The 16,957-nt window shown below is 51.0% G+C and overlaps 1 protein-coding gene across 12 annotated transcripts in view; it reads right to left on the bottom strand.

Moving 5' to 3' along the window:
* The window catches only part of NCOR2 (nuclear receptor corepressor 2), a 238,780-nt gene that overhangs the window by 111,660 nt on the left and 110,163 nt on the right, over positions 1–16,957 (bottom strand). For all 12 annotated transcript variants that reach the window (XM_017815531.1, XM_017815532.1, XM_017815538.1 and 9 more), the window contains exons 5-6: positions 10,352–10,531; positions 5,129–5,242 (exon numbers count right to left, since the gene is read on the bottom strand). In XM_017815531.1, the coding sequence (XP_017671020.1) occupies positions 5,129–5,242; positions 10,352–10,531 (294 nt within the window). The remainder of the gene's footprint in view (positions 1–5,128; positions 5,243–10,351; positions 10,532–16,957) is intronic.

The following is a 16,957-nucleotide window of genomic DNA, read 5'->3' as shown; positions in this document are numbered from 1 at the left end:
TTCGGAGGGTTGACAGCAGAGCAGGGAGGGCTGACAGTAGAGCAGGGGTGGGCTTGTGCAGCCAAGCCTTTGGCACCCACAGGGTGGGGGGACTCATCCCAGCCCTCTCCACACTGCGGTGGGTCACAGCACGTGGCGTCCCCTCCCTGGCGTGGCAGCGGAGGGTGAAGTCACGCCATGTCCTGACGCGACCTCTCCCTCTCCGATAAATAAGTGCCAATGTTTCAGAGGAAAGCTGACGTGTGCTTGTTTGCAGGGACAGGCCTGACACAAGCACGGGAGCTGTTTTGTATCTGCTGGTCTCTGAGCTGGAGTCCTGCTGCTCTGATGGATGGCAGGTCTGCAGGGAGCCTCCAACCACCCGTGTCTGGCTCACTGAGAGCTGGAGACGGGCACCTGTGGGCTCCATCTCCACAGCGGTCAGACAGCACGGGCACCTCTGCTTGCATGTGGTGTGTGGTGGCTCATGGGGACTTTGGGCACACAGGTGACTTCAAAGAGAATTCACCCAGCCAAGCCATGGTGTGCTGCTGAGCAGCAGCTTCCTCCAGGACACGCTGCCAAGGAGAGCTCAGCCAGCCCCATGTCCCAGGAAAGGCACAGAGCATCTGGAGCAACAGAAACACTGCTCTCCTCTCCGTTCTTAACAAGGGACCTGGAAATTTCCATTTAAAGCACAGAAACATCTTCAAGCCCAGGTTATGTTCAATCGATTTCAAGGGAAGGCAGATGCAAGGAATCCCGTGAATGGCCCAGCGGAATAAAGCCACAGCTAAAAATACACACAGATGATCTGCCCTGGTTACGGGGATTTGATGTGGAAGAAAGCTAAATTCTGTTGGTACAATAACACATCCCAGAGGTGCAAATTAAAGCCCTCAAAGAGGCTGTGTCACATAGCTACCACCTCTGAGGTGCCAGACCCAGCAGGGATCAGCTTTCCCCTGCAGGGGAGACACTAAAATCGCTCACAGGGTTTAATTCAGGAGATCCCCAACACATGCATCACTGTCAGCCTCCAGCAGCAACCGAGGCATCCATCACAACCCGATTTCCCCAGGTAGTTCTGTGTCACTCTGCCAGCACCCGGCTACTGGAGAGGGGATGACCAGGGCTGGAAAACACACCCTATCTCGCACCCGGGCACCCTACAGCCAAAATGGTCCCCTGAGCTCCCCATGGCACCTTCCAAATGCTCTCGGAGATTTTAGCCACCATTACTGTTCTCAAACATTGCTCTGTCTCTTCAAGAACTAAACACACTTTTGAAAATAGGGTTCAAATGCTTCTGACAATGCTGCCCACTGTTTTTTCTCAGTTTAATCTACAGACAATACCAAAAATGTTAATTCCCATTTTCATACATCCTTTCAGAAATGGTACAGTTTGTACTCACAGTTGAAATTCTGGCTTGGGGGTGTGTGGTTTCTCTGTGTTATACTGTGAGGATTTCCCAAAAGGTATTTTTTCACGTGCAAATTCACAGCTCAGCTTTGGAGACAAGATGAAGTGGTTCCAGTCAGCACATACCCCAGGGGCAGGAGGCACCTGGATATGGAGTATCAACTGTCCCTCTATAAACCAAGTCACCTAAAACCCTCCCAAAATGCAACCACAGCCTCACAGTTCAGGATCTGACCGCAGTGAAGAGCAGCTTCTCTCCACTCTTCCCCTGCAGAATCTGTACAGTCACCTTTTTTTTCTGGAAATCAATTACTTGTCCAGCAGAGTGTAGCAAGAGGGGATTACAGGTCATGTTTTCCATAATTATCCTCCCTGACACCAAGGAACTTTCAAATCGTACGTGTTAAGTAGGTCACAAGAGGGAACAGCAGCATGATGGGCACTCAGCATCAGCCAACCTGAATTTTGAGAAAATCGGATACAGTCCAGTGCTGACCTGCATCCCAACCCCTCATCCATATGCAGCCCGGTGGTGAGAAAAACATATAGACTTCCCTGATGAACCATAAGCTAAAATTAGAAACCATTCACGCCTGCAAAGCCACAGCTATCGCCAAAAGGAAAGTAGGTCACAGAATGGATGGCTAACTTGATTTTCCGGCGTTTCTAGCTACTCTGTCCTCATGTAACCTCTCCTCTCCCATGGACCGTTTCTGGTCTCTCCTTTGTTCAGGGTATAACTGCACGCAGTGTGCGACTCCGGCCCAGCCTGGCAGGAGCGGTGGGAACGGGCACGGCAGCACCCGCGTGCTCGGTGAAGCACAGACCCGTGGTTCATGAAAAATTAAGCCAGAGCCAGGCAGAAAGCCCCTCCACGAAGCCACCGGCTCCCACCTGCTCTGGGATTGACACAAGGGCTGGCTTTCTGCCCCTTCCACAACATTGCTCTTTAAAAGATCATTTCAGGCTTTGCCAGCTCTTCTGGGGTGCTTTGCTCTCTCGCCTCCTCCCGAGGGCTGAATATCCTCTTTTTATTTGCATTTCTTACCGTGCGCTGCCTCCCTCAAGCCACAAGCCAAGAGATGCGAGTAAATCCGGCTTTCCTTCCCTTTGTGCGCGGGCTGGAGCCCTGGCTCAGCCGCTACCAATGCTTTTCCTGCAAGCAGACCTCGAGGCGTCAACTTCACTGCTTTTCCACAGCACAGAAGAGGCAGAAAAGCTTAAAATTTGGCTCAGCGACCTTCTCCACTCTAGATCAATATGTCTCTTATCTGGCTCATGGCTCTTTGCTCCTACCAACTCACCTTGCAATTAAGTGTTAAGCCAAAGCAAAGCCACAGGTCAGCACAAGAGTGCCTGGGGCTCTCCCATGTCTGACAGACAGCTGGATACACCTGGAGGTTCTGCTGCCACCAAACCCACTCAAAGCAACATGATATCCAACCAGCAGCCACTCTTCCACCCACGATCTCAACTGATATTGTTCCCAAGTCCTTTCCTCTTCCACCTTTTCTCCTCCTGGCCCGACAGGAAGAGCAGTCAACACCAAACTGCATCCCAAGTGCGTCCAATATGTGAAAGGCTGAAAGCTGGGATGTTCTTTAGAAGGACAATTGCATTCTGTATCCCACCTTCGTCACGTACAATGAAGGCAATGCTCAGCACACCCTTCCTTTGCAGCCCACAGCTTGGCATGTCCCAGCTATGGTACTTGAAAGCTCCTTCCATCACCCAGCCTCAGCCATCACACTGGGCCAGCAAGGCTGTCACCTCTCCATTGCCCATGGATAGATGCTGCCTTCTCCAAAGGAGGAACCTCCCTGCAGCCCACTATGGTTTCTGTCAAGCCAAAGGGAAGGTTGTTTGGTTTGAGTCTCCTACCCACAATCAGGCTTGTTACATGCTACACGCAAGGGGACTTTACAAGAACAGGGAAGAATCGTCATTCACCCATCTCAGGGATCACACAGACACGAACATGGAGCCAGGTTTGAAATTATGCAGACATTCGGTGTCTGACGTGACCTTCACTTGCTGAGCACCCACCTGGAACAAGTGCACCTATCATAAAGGTTAATAGCGAAACACTCCTGGGACCAAGGCTGGCTCTGAGGATCAGCCCAGCGCTGACAAAGGGATGCTATCAGCTCTGAGCACTCTGTGACAGTGTCCCAGGTGTTATGGCCATGCACTTTCAAAGAGAAATGTAGAACTCCATGCTTGCTCTCCACACTCCCTGCCATCACCCATGGAACAGGGCAGCAACCCCAAGGCACTGCCCTGAGCCATGGTAAGGCTTTGAGAGCGTACCCTGTCTGCCATGGAAAAGGTGATGGGAGACTCAGGGAGGTGGGAGGGAACGTGTGACCCTTCTGCTGCATGGGCAGTGACAAGAGGTGACAAAGCAGGACACTCAGCCCTGAGCCAGCTTCAGCTAACAGGGACTGCTACGATGCAGCCTGTTAGAGATGCGATGGCTGAAGATCTCCTTTCCCTCCTGCCTCAGCACCATGACCCATTTCTTCCCCTTGTAACATGGTCCAGCTACACATGAGTATCCAAGGAGGGTAAGGCTCAAGGCATAAAAATGTTTGAGAGCTCCTTTCTTTGAATCTCACTCCTTGCCCAGGAGGCACAAGCCATCAAGCCCAAGACCCCTAGAGAGGGCACTTGGTGGTGAGAATGGCTTTGAGGAACACTCAGCACCTGCCCCCAAAGCCCAGTGCTGTAACGCTGGTGCTTCCTAATGCTTCAAACACATCAACCTCAGCCTTCACCCACTCGCACAACAGACTGTGCCAGTGCTGGGTTTCCTACTGCTCAGGGAGAGAAGCAGATGGAAAAAGGAAAACCAGGAAAATTGCACTGCCTGGGAGCGCAGGGTAGGCGATTTTTTTCTTTTTAGGAGTTGGGCACCTGGATTTCTGCAGCTCCCAGTGAAATCGCAGGCCTTGCAATTCAAAATAATTAGCGACTGGTAGTTTTCCTTTTATGCAAAATCATCCTTTTTATCCAACACCTAAATGAAAATGAATATGCTTGATTATCTACCAAAGGGCCCAATTTCCGAGCATCGCTCCGATGCACACAGCAAAATTCATGTCTCCTCGGGCTGCTATTACAGGCAATGGCTGACAAATGAGCGGTCAAGGCAGAGATCCAGAGCAGGGATGCCAGCCTGACCTTTGCTAATGCTATTTACAGCATCCAATATCCACAAATCCAGCCGTGGCTGCATCCACATCCCTTACGCTCCAGCCTGGAGGGCTCGGGGGCAGCCAGGAGAGCTCATAGCTGGCCTGTCAGTATTGGAGCACCACAGACATCCCCTTCCATCCATGCAGCCCACCCCACCACACCAAAGCCCATCCTATGAGACAGCTTTCGACCAGGTTCACTCCCAGGGGAGAGGATGAAACAAACTATTTTACAGAGAGGAGTGTGAAGCATCTCCTGAACATATCTAAGGCTGATCACAGAAAACCCCCCAGGCAGGTTCTTCGGAAGACATTAGTGCTCATCCACAAAGACAGAGCAAGCTCCTCATGGCTCGGCCCTCTGTGGTCACTGTCCCGACAGGGCTCCATCTATCCCCCTTCCGTGGCCTCCACCCCAGGGGTAATGCCCAAGAGAATCCCCCACCTGGCTCTTACCAACCTCCCATCCCTGGCCAGGGTGACACCGCACGATCACGCATTCGTACTTCCATCATTTCCAGACTCACCCTGTTCTCGTCGTAGATGATCTGCACCAAGCTGCGATGCTTGGACTCGATAGGAGGAGGGGAGATGGGTTTTTCAGGCTCTGGTGGTTTGGCTGCTTCTTCCTCCAACTGTTGCTGTAGAAGGAGAGGGGGGAGGAGGAGGGTGAGTCACAGCAAGAAACGCAGCCGCCCTCGTCCACACGAGACTCTCTGTGATGCCGCGACCGAGGCAGAAACCGCCATGGCAGGAGACTTCCTGCGAGACATGGGCAGGCTGGGGCTGCAGAGGGACGGGGAGAGGGAGGGGAGCTGCACAGCAGCCCCTGCCACGCAAGCGCAGCGCTGGCCTGCCCCAGGCACCGGCCTCGTGCTGGTGGGTTGGTGCATTTTAGGCACGGAGGTTGAGGACCTGCCTCAGAGGAGCCTCCTGGAGCAGGCCTGAGGCTGGAAATAACGATTTCACTGGAAGCCCTTAAATGAAACAGAGCTCCAGCCCAGCTCCCTGCTGCTACCTGCCTCTGGAGCTGCTGCTGTGTGCAGGGACCGGTGGAGGAGCCTGCAAGGCTGCTCTCCACCTTCGGCTTCTCTTCCAATGGAGCAGTTGGAGAAGATGCCTCAGGATGACTATTCTCAATTAAATGACTTGGGCACCAGCCACCCCTGCACTTTAGAATATCACCGTGATCAGCAGGTAAACCTGACTTTCCACCTGCTCCTCCGCCTCTCCCAACACTGCGATGCAGGAGGAGACATCCAAGCCCTTCCTGTAAGTTTGAGGAACCGCTCAGCTGAAAGAGGAAATCACGGATTCCTCCAGGCTCCTCCTGGGGCCAGCCTTGGAGGAGGGAGAGCACAGCCGTGCACGGCAGCTGTGGGGCAGCACAGGCACGGGAGAGGGAGCGGCTGTCAAAAAACGCTCAGGATTTTTTTTCACTGCTCGGCTCTGAATCTCTGAAAAGTACAAATCATTTTACTCTTTTCCTCCAGCTAAAGTATCCCCTGTTGAAGCATGGGAAAATCGAGCAAGTCCTGTAGTAGGAAGAAAATGCACCTGGGACTTGGCTTGCACCAGAGGCAAGTGCACCACTGACCTCCCAGAGACAGCAATGGCTGGTGATCTGAGAAGAAGGTGGGCACCTACTCCTCCTCCAGATCATCTCTGGTCCTGCTGAGAACACCTTTAGCACACTAAGGCAGTAGGATGCAGTCCAAGAATGCACTTAGATAGGTCTAATGGCTTGACTGAGAAAACCCACACACCTTAAATTGAGTGTGTTTCAATAGATGAAGGACCCCATGCTGTGGGCTCCACCTCCCCACAGGTGGACACCTTTTCCCACAGAGGGAAAAGCAGAAGCATGAGGAACACTGAGATATAGTCAAAAGAAGCTGCTGTTGCCAGCCAGAGTGGGGAGCAGGCTCTGACAGAGGCAGGAGGGCCCAGGTCCCCTACATTACCATCATCATGCCCGCCTTGAGGACTTAACCTCAAGGTTACTCCAGCCACGAGTGAGAAGCTTTCTGTGAAGCCACAGCTGAAATCACGTGCTGCAAAGCAGTACTCAGGCACCTGCCTGCTCTTCCTTGGTGTCCTAAGTCACCCTACCACACATCCCATGGGACAAACTCCAAAAACTTCAAAGGATGAACCACCAAAAGGGATCAGACACATCTTCTACTTCTCTTGGGGAAAATATTTGTGTTAAAAAACAAAACAAAAAAAGTCAAAGCATCCGAAGCTTGGCTATATTGTTCTGGAAACCCACAAAAATTCTGCCAAGTGTGTGGTAAGGGATTTCAGACAAGAGGGTTTGATGGCCTATCAGGAAACGAAAGTTTGCCACTAAGTGGAGGCTCATTAAATGCAGCTCATTAGACGAAAAAATACAAATCTAATTATAGCTGAAATACAGTAGAGAATTAAACTCTACTCTCTGTGGCGTAGTGCTGTATGGTTATTAAAGGGCCAGATACTGGAGGTAAGGACGGGAGGAGGGGTTGGAGGCAGCACACCTGACTGCAGCAGGCTCAGCCCGCAACAGCTACTCCTGGGAGCCATGGGAAATGGCAAAGCAAAATAGGTCAGGGTTCCCAGACAGGGACAAAATAGATTTCTTAAAGGTCTGACATAAAAGCCAGGCTAGGACTGTGACCTTTACAGGGAGAGAAGCAGGATGAGAGATGAGTCTTGACGGCTCCACACTCTCTCCCTCCCCACATCCAGCAGCGGCTGCCTGAGAGCCCCCTCCTCTCCCCAAATGGAAGACAATGCAGTAAGTGTTGAAGGGATGCAAGATGCCATCATTAGCTATAGCCCTGGCTCCTACAGCACCCACAGGCCAACCGGCTTCAAGTGGAGAAGGTGCTCTCTCCAGGTAAGAGTCCCTTTGGCTGGACCACACATCAGAGGGGCCACTGGAGCCTGCAGTGCTGGCAGGAATGTGGGTGGCATCTCAGGAAGACCCTATCCCCGCACCTACCAGCTCCCGTGCTGGAGGCACCTGCCTGATGAAGCCAGGGTTGTTCCACATGCACCCAGCTGCCATCCCCTGGGTACTGGGATGCTTCGTCTGCCCAGGGAATGGAGATGCTTCCAGACACAGGGTATCTCTGAAAACCACTTTCAAAGAGACAAGGGGAGAACAGAGGAAACTCAGCCAGAAGCAAGATGGAAGGTGAAATCCTGGAGCTCTTCTACCCAGCCGGCTCTACCTCCATCACCAGGTGGGAGTGTTGTACTCCCGGAGAGCCCTTTGCTGAGCTCGGCGCCCAAGGAGGCTCAGGCGCCACTGCAGAGAACAGCCCAGCAGTTTATTTCTCCTTCAGATCCCCGGTACTGCTGCCAGGAATAAATGCATAAGGATTATCCTTCCCTGTCAGGAAGAGGGGGAGAGAGGACTCAGCAAGAGATTTAAGCACATATGGTGCATGAATGAGCGGGGGATGGCTGACAGAGGTGGCCTCTTGCCAGGGGTGTGCAGGGTTTGGGGAAGGTTTCTCAGCTTGCTGAAGACATTTGCTTCTTGCAAAGTCCAGGCAGAGGCTTCCCTGCCATTTCTGGAACAACCAAAAAAGAGGAAGATGGTGGTTTGGGGTCGGTTGGAATTTTTTTGTACAACCTTTCCATACGAATGTATTTAATTACCCTGAGAAGGCCTCCCAAAGACACAGGGAAAAAGCATTAGGATATTCCGGCTGCATACAATTTCTCCCCAGCTCCACAACCATTCCTGCAGGAGCAGTATCTGTTCCAGGCTGATTGCTTTCCCTTGCTCGTCCCCCTGTGCCGACAGCTCAGATGCACAGATGGACAAAACGTTCCTGGAGCATCTCAGACAGGACCTCCCGCTCCAAAACCACTTCTTCCCAGATGTGCCAGCTCTGCTGGAGGACCAGGATGGGGAAGGCTCCAGCCAGAGGGGAAAGGAGGCCATATTGGGGGGGTCAGATTTGCTACCAAATGACTTTACCCCATGTGCCAAAAAAGAAAAAAATGAAAATAAAATAACAAAGGAGGGGAGGGGACTCTTTTACTGCCAACAGCCACTTTCACCTTCCTCTCCACTTAACAGAGCATTTTTGTGGGGAAGAAGAATCATAAAATTTGTTCACAGGGAAGAAGTAAAGCTACCAAGCAGCCAACAATAAAAAAACATTTCCTTACGGCAGGGCAGCTTGATTTTAATGGCAGGGAGCATATGCTCTGTCAGCGTCAGCAGCAGCTCCTCAGCATCCCTGAAAAGTCAGGCAGTGGATCACTGGAGTTGTCAGTCCTTCCCACTGCCATGAAAGGGACCTTCACTGCCATGCTGGGCACGTATCCCACTCGGGAAGCCTTTCTCCACAGTAGGAAATAACCATGGTTTGCACCTCCTTCCTCAAACGTGAGTTAAAAACGGACCAGTAGCTGGACTGCCAAGTGGGAGAGGACACCAGCATTTTGTCTGAGCCTCCTAGGAGCGAGAGGGGAAGGGCTGCCTTCACCCAGCTCCCACCAAAACCAGCAAGAGGAACCTCTGTGGTTTCCATCGCTCCAGATGTTCCTTTGGGCTCTGTGAGCTGCCAGACGGGGCTGCTTCCTCACACCCCCAGCACAGCTGTGTCTGCCCACTCTTGGTTCCCTCTCCCTAAGCACTCTGATGCCACTGCAGATATAAAGCAACATATAGAAAAAAAGGGTCCTTTGCATTAATTAAACCATACTGTTTGAAAGCAAAACCAAAACATCCTGCTTTGTCTTGCAGGACAGAAAGGAACAGTGTTTGGTATGGGAAAACACAGAACTGTTGGGGAAGGTCAACTGCATGCTCATCCTCCAGGAGCTTTATCCAACAGCCCAAGTAGAGGTTTTGCTCCATTTCTAAATTCCTACTGCATACCCCTTGGGAAAGGTGGCTCCTCTCAGGCAGCTTGGGATTAGCAGTCATCAGGGAGGTTCAGAAACTGGCCCCAAGCAAAGAAAATAAAACTAGAAAGAGAGAGGCAGAGAAGTGATTTGCTTAAAGAAGAGAAAGCCTTTAAGTCTGTGGGTTTTTTCACAGACGTCCCCAAAGGTTTTGTCATATTAATCTCTTAATGGGTTTATGGTAATTGTGTACAGGCCAACACCGAGAGGCCCATCCTTCTGGTGGGGAGTGCTCCTGTGCAGGGGTAAAGCAGCAACCAGAAGGTTCAAATCCCTGGCTCAGGCACAGCCCAGACTGGAGCTGGACCAGACGCTGCTCATGGCTGCAGAGCTGGAAAGCCCCAAAGATGGGGACTGGGTGCACAGGAAGGGCCATTAGGATGTCACAGCAATGTTTTAAACAGACCAGTCCTGAACACTGCCAGCAACAGCACTGGGGAGAGACAATTGCTGGAAAGGAAAAAGAAAAGACCTTATGCTATGCTGGGCTGTTCAGACAACTCAGGGAAACCAGCCTGTGCTTCCAGCTCTGCCGCTGACCACTTGCATGCTCATGGGCAAGTCATCAAGGACATATTTTTCTCCCTTTAAGGTTCTCTGACAGGCAAAGAGCCCACAGGCTGGATTTCCAAAGCTCCCTCCCTCATCTTGCAACTACCAGCTCCAGATTGCTGGCACAGCAGTGACCTCCCATGTCACAACAGGGAGCAGGGATACAGATGATCCTGGTGCACTGGCACTGCCACTTCCCCTCTGTGGACATGCATGGGCAAGGACAGGGCATAAGGTGGCACACAGAACCAAGGACCTGTGCTCCCCTGCAGACTACAGCCTCTTACCTGCTTCTTCTTCAGCTTGGAGATCTGCTGCTCCACCATGGTGATCTCACGGTCCACACGGTCCATGTTCTGGATGAGCTCCTCCTTGGACAGCCGGGCCGGCAGCAGGTCCAGCTCAGCGTCAGGGTGAGCAGGGCTCACAGGCGACACAGGCTCCAGTTTGCCAGGCAGGCCGCGATCCTGGGGAACATAAAACAACCAGGTCATCTCTCTCCCAGGAGACTCTGGATCCTTCTCTTATCCTGCCACAGCTCCCTGGCCCATTCCTAGCCTTCTGAGATACACGAAATCCTCAAAAAACCTGCCAGACTAGGGAGTACCAGCTGTCAGATCACATCACCTCCACAACCTCCAGCATCTCCACAGAGCACCAGGTTACTCTCCCAGGGATGTGACAGCAGCTCTTCCTCCTGCCAGAGCCTCAGAGGCTCCCACCACCTTGAGTGCTACCTGCATTCCTACAGGATCAATAAACACATCCATATTCAGAAGCTCTCAACAACACTGTCCCTTCATAGGGCTCAGGGCTACATCTTCTCCCTAAGAATGAGGCATCACAGACACATCCTCCTCGGACACAGCCACAGCTGTGAGATAAGAGCAGCATTAACCACAGAGAAGGAGAAGGGGCTATGAGGGCAGCCCCTGGGAGGAAAGAGGGCTTCAAACTCCTTCATGGAAGCCCTCCTCCATCTCTTGTTAAACTCTGGGGGTGCTCCAGTTGTTGGATGTTAAACGCATCCATCCGGAAATGGAGAGAAAGGGCACAGGCGAGTCAAGATAAAAATAGCCCGAACTGACAACTTTTTGCAAATTCCAGGGGAAGAGGCTCTCAGGTCAAAAAGAGCCTTCAAGTCAGAGACTGGAGAGATCAGCAAAACCTCCATGACCACAACAGGGAGCAGCTCTACTGGCCATGGTCTGGAGGGAAAACGCACCAAAACATTCAGCTTCGCCCCCAGCAATGCAACGACTTTGCTGAGCCCAACAAGTTGGTATCCCAGGAGCATCCCAGAGCCACGCCATCCCTCCTGCACACCCCCCTTCACCTCTCCAGCTCCAAGTGAAGGAGCCCATCTCCTGCCAACACAAGCTGCATGCCTGGATGAGTCTGCCCACCACGGATGAATGCACCTGGGATGAAGAAGCTGTTTAATAGCCACCGGCCACAGAGATGGGGATCACAGCAAACCATCAGCCTACCCTGACCCGGGACGCTCCTCTCTGGCAGCCATCCAACACCTTAATTAAAAGTTTATCTATTCATTTGCTTAGTGAGCAGATGGATTTCTTTTCCTGGAGGAGGAGGAGGAAGAGGAGTGGTGGCTCCGTTTGTAACCATAAACCGCTGCCAGGCTGGGCAGCCAGCACGTCGCAGCTGCTGTAGGGAGGAGGGGAGGGACAGGGGGAGGCGAACAAGGGAAGAAGTTCACACAACTTTGCTACCTTCATTACAGCAGCCCTGTACAAAGCCAACATTGTTCTGCTCCAACTGGTGCTGAGAATCCTCCCCTCTGCGCTGACACAGCCACTGGCAAGCAGCCAGGGCTGACCCTCTGCCCAGGCTGGTTCTCCTGCGGGGCAAGGGTGCCACAAACGAGCTTGGATGGTGGCTCGTGGACCCCTCTGTGCTCCCCCATCCAACAAAGCACATGGATGATGGCCCTGGGTTGTTCACTGGCCGTGTGGCAGCTCATGCCGAATGTGGCGAGCGTGCAGATGCCACCTTGGCACCGTTCAGCATCTCAACAGCATGTGCTTACTGTGAAGCAGAACCAGGCAGGGTGGCCTCCCTCCTGCTCCTGTCCTAGTTGGCACGAAGCATGGTGAGCTCTCTCCTGGGAAGCTGCACCCACAGCCCAGTAGAGCCACAGGGAGCTGGCTTCGAAGGCAGTCCCTGTCTGCTGGGGCTGTGCTCACATGGGCTCTGCCTTGTTTTCCTCCATAAGGGATGGACAACATCATCCACAGCACAGCTGGAACAAGGGGAGACAAAAGAGGATGGTTCCCAACAAAGTGGCCATGTCCCAGGACACCAGCATTGTTCACTGGTACCTTCCTCCTTCTCTCTCCTGCTAAAACCTGCTCTAGTTGGAGGAGACACCAAAACATCAAGAAGGGAACCACTGTTGGGTGCAGCCTCAAGGCACCAATGCTCTTCCCACTGCTGCCATCAAGGGACAGAAAGCAAAGGAACACCCAAAAACATCGTCCTCGCTGCCTTGTCTGGGGCTCATCCAGCCCCATGAGCACAAAGGCACTGGAAAGCTATGCTGGTTGTATCCAGCATCCACCCAGAAGAGAAACTAGAAGACGAGCATCAAAGCTTTCTGGAGAATTCCAAAGAGCAGATCCCATATTGTTATACTTTCACAGCATTAGACATCAAAAATGGTCAGTCTGCTGCAGTAGAAAGCCTTTGTGTTCTCCACAACTGGGGGGGGGTTGTGGGTTTGGGGGTTTTTTTTCAAGTCAAGAGGAGCAGGACAACCACAAGAAGCAAAAGATAAATTAAGTGTTCATAAAATCTCATTCAGATTAAGGTACAGGAAGGGGAAGTGGCAGTGGCTTGTAGGTGGGTAGGTTTTTCTAAAGGAAAGCAAGCTACCTGCCAAAAATGTAGGAGAGAAAGGTTCCTCTCTGTGCACATGAAACAAATGATACTCTCACATCTCTGCCAATACGTAAGACAGGGCATTTTGAAACTTTTACTTGGCACAAAACCCCTTTGAAACCTGGTTCCTGATACATTTTTATCTTTTTACATTGCAGAATATGAAGCAAAAGAGCAGCAAAGCTAAGTAAGAGAAATAGCTGCAAGTCACAGCATAAACAACATGATCATCATCATCTGGTATTAGGACATGATTATATCAATAGAGAGAGGCAGTGTCCCTCACATAACTGGGCGCTGTCATGTCACAAGCACCTCTCTAAATCAAGGGAATGACAAGCAACAAGAGGAAGGAAAAACCAAAACTGAACGCAAAAAAAAAATCTTGCCCATGCAATGATGTCCAAAAAACAGAGCTCCCAGATTTATGCAAGGCATGAAGCCGCCCTTCTTCTAAATCACAAAAATGGGTTGAAAAGAGGTTTGCAAAGACCAGAATCCACCCAGAGCCTGGGGCAGACTCCAACTGTCAGAGGTATTTCAACTAGTGCTCTGTTTCCTACTGCTCTCAAGAAATGGCTCAAAATATATTCCCCTGCTCCAGACGGTGTCATACCCGGGCTCTGAACAAGTGCAGTGTGAAACGTGAAATTCTTCTTATTAACGTGAAGTCACAGACTTCCAAACCAGCAAGAGCTGGGAGAGCTGGAATAAATCTGCTGGAGGGAAGAAAACAATTACCGCATTACTCAAGTTGATATTTTCTCAGTAATTATACTGTTTCCATGTGATTTGTTTTTACACACGGCTAACAGCTACTGCAGCTCCTGTTTATCCCTGGTCTTGTTTTGTGATTTATATGATAACAAGGGTGGGTGTGTGGGGGACAGAGGCTGCATAAACCTCCCCGCAGCAAGAGGAGGTGCTGGCACTGAAGAAAACAATTATCACTGAGGAGGCTGTCAAAGAGCAAGGGCAGGCTTTGGGGTGGGTTTCTTCTGCATGCTTAGGGATAAAAATTGCCAACATAGATAACAGAGCAAGCCTGCTACAAGCTATTAGGCAGTGACTTTAAAAGCACGGGAGAAAGAGGGGAAAGGAAAAGGATAAGACAACTGCCTGTTGATGCCTTAGTAAATTTGATATCTCTGCCTTCAGATACACCAGCAACTGGGTCCACAAGAAAAAATACAGTGGGAACCCCAACCCTGGTCCCAGGACACAGTGCCCCAAACCACTGCCACCTGCTTATTTTGCATTGCTGACCCACCTCATGATACCCCCAGGGAGCTCATGGGAGTTGCCGGGATGGAGAAGAGCATCTGTGCCATGTTTCAGCTCAGCACCTACAGCTGGATGCAGCCCAGCCTCTGGGAAGGGTCATTTTTCTCAGCTGCTTCCCACCTTCAGGAGATGGCAGATCAGGAGCTCTGCTCCATCCACACCTAACTCTTGCTGCAAAATGCATTTTGACCTTGCTGATCCCTTGACTGCACCAGCTGCCTCTTCAAAACTCCGCAGTGGAGCTTTCCAGCCTCCACACCCCCTCAGTGCATACCAAGCGAACAGAACCACTTGCCTGGGACAACCCTCAGGATCTCCTGCACGGCACACAGTGTTTGCCCTACATATCATCTTCAGGAAGTCCAGGTCTCTCCCTGCCTTTCTAATCCAGATCATTAGCGATGTTCCCCCAAGCCCAGGACAGAGATTTAGGGATGCCAACATCATCTCTTCCACAGTCTGTTCACTTTCTAATTATCAGCCAGCAGCAGCGTTTCCTGCTGGAGCACCAGGAGGGATTAAGAGGTGTTATCTCCAACTCCTGCCCACTCGCACATCTCATGTCCTCATGGGTTGGAGAAGATTGCCAAAGCAGGCAGGATAGGCTGGGGCTGCTCAATTTGTGCTCAAATTAATTCCAAAAAACCCCATATGAATATGTGATTAGTGGGCTCCCTCAGAGGGGTACACATCTGTCACTAGAGCCTCTCACAGCAGCACTGAGCCAGTGAACATCCCAGCATTCCACCAACCAACACCCCTCTCAAACCCCCATCCGTGTGAGACTGTGCCACACGGCAGAGCCAGCAGCTCACCCTCCCTGTTCAGGAGCCCATGGATGAGCAGCATCGCACTGAGCAGGCAATGAGCCCCGGGGCTTTCCCACACTCCCTGGGACAAGAGCTGAGCAGGAAAGTCAACACCCCACACCTCCATCCATCAGGTTTTAAGGTAAAAACACACATATAAAACTTTTAAATGGGCCAAATACAAACCAAAGGAATTTTTTTTTTTAACTGGAAAAGTGTCCACCACATTCTGACGTATCAGCAGCCCCAGGATGACAGCACTGACAGGAGGAAAATGGGGCTGAAAAATAACGTGTTGTCTCCCCGAGGAGACGCACAAGTACGAAGTCAGGGAGCCGGAGCAGTGAAAAAGTACATTGAGTTACTGCAACTCTTTTGTTCACGGCCATCTGCTGTGCTAATGACTCTTTCAGCAGCCCAGCCCTTCAAACGAGGTTTTAATTCTTAAATACTGCTGGGCTCTCGCTGGGCTGCATCTCAGTGTGCTGGGAGGGCTGCCCAAGCGGGATGTAGACGTGTGTCTGCTCTGGGAAGCACCTGTGGAGCCGTTCACCAGCCATGAGAACATGGGTGTTCCCAAGCAAGGCCAATCACTGCTCCTGAGGGATGCCAGGTGTGGGATGAGGCATCACCCACCTCCCTCCTCTGTCCCCAAGCTCCATGGCACGTGCAGGCACTGGAGGAGGAGCAAAACAGGGATCACTTTCACTGGATGCAGCCCAGTACATGCTCTCATGGGAATTCAAGAAGCTGGAGACCAAGGAGCTGTCTGAATACAAAGCTGGGGTTTTTTAAACTTAATTCCTTTTTTTAAATAAATCTGACTTTACGAGAAGGCCCACGAAATTCCTTTCCCCTGTAATCCAGCTGAATTCCATGCAGACAGAGCAAAAAAAAATCCCAACAATTTCTAAGCTTGCACGAAAGTAGGTCAAAAAACTTCCCCAATGTTTCAACAGCTTGAAGCAATTTAATTGCAAAACCAGTACCAAATGCTGACCCTCCCTCCCCGCCCCCTCCTCCCCCTGCCAGATTTACGAGGGTGGTAAAACCTCGCCAGCGAGTGTCTCAGTTCAATGCACTACCCAAAGCCTTGTATCTGGTCTCACAAAACTTGCTTGTGCTCAAAAGAGCCATTCCACGGTGTTATACTGAGCAGATGCTGCCTCTGGATCTCAGGATTGCAGAATTCTACAGAAGCACCAGCAGATTCAGCTTATGGACTCAGAGGCAGCCGGGAATAAGGGGTCAATTCCGGAAATACTTACTCAGGCAAACTCCCACTGAAGCCGAAGGCATTACACCGACAAATGGATGCTGTGCCTTTCATTCCCTTCCTGCGTTTCCCCATTAGTGGATAATAATTGCATTGAATGCAAATGTTCCCCACTGACTTGAAGGAGTGATGAATTCTCACCTACCCATGTAGTCATTATAACGAGGAGCTAATTGCTCCACCTCTCATTAAGAATCCCCCAACGCTGCCTATTCTGCATCCCTGCACTTTCAGTTGATCCTAAGTTTGTTCAAACCGTAACTGTCTGGACTGAAATTTTCCATGCTGAACATCACCTTCAGGCTTTTTTAGGCTTTTTTTTTTGCCTTTTTTTTTTTTTAAATAGTGAATTTCAGCCAAAACAACTCTGCAGCTTCCAAGAACAAGTTTACAGGAAAATATGCCTTTCTGCAACATCCAGAAAGATTCTGGGAACCTTTTCTTTGAGCATCTTCAGCACAGTTGATACATCTGGTAAGACTCTCTGCCAGCGATTCGCATTTGTTAACGCTGAAAAAGTGTCCAAGGCAAAAGAAAAGAATATTAATAAAAATCTCATCTTGGTGCTTGCCTAGGGAAAGACTTGGAATCGAGCAAGCAAGAGGAGTGGGGGGTCCTGGTCC

Source organism: Lepidothrix coronata, unplaced genomic scaffold (assembly GCF_001604755.1).
Source record: "Lepidothrix coronata isolate B3197 unplaced genomic scaffold, Lepidothrix_coronata-1.0 Scaffold51, whole genome shotgun sequence".
Taxonomy (NCBI): Eukaryota; Metazoa; Chordata; class Aves; order Passeriformes; family Pipridae; genus Lepidothrix; species Lepidothrix coronata.
Note: the sequence above shows the minus strand (reverse complement) of the source record. Positions and strands in the feature narration are given on the sequence as shown.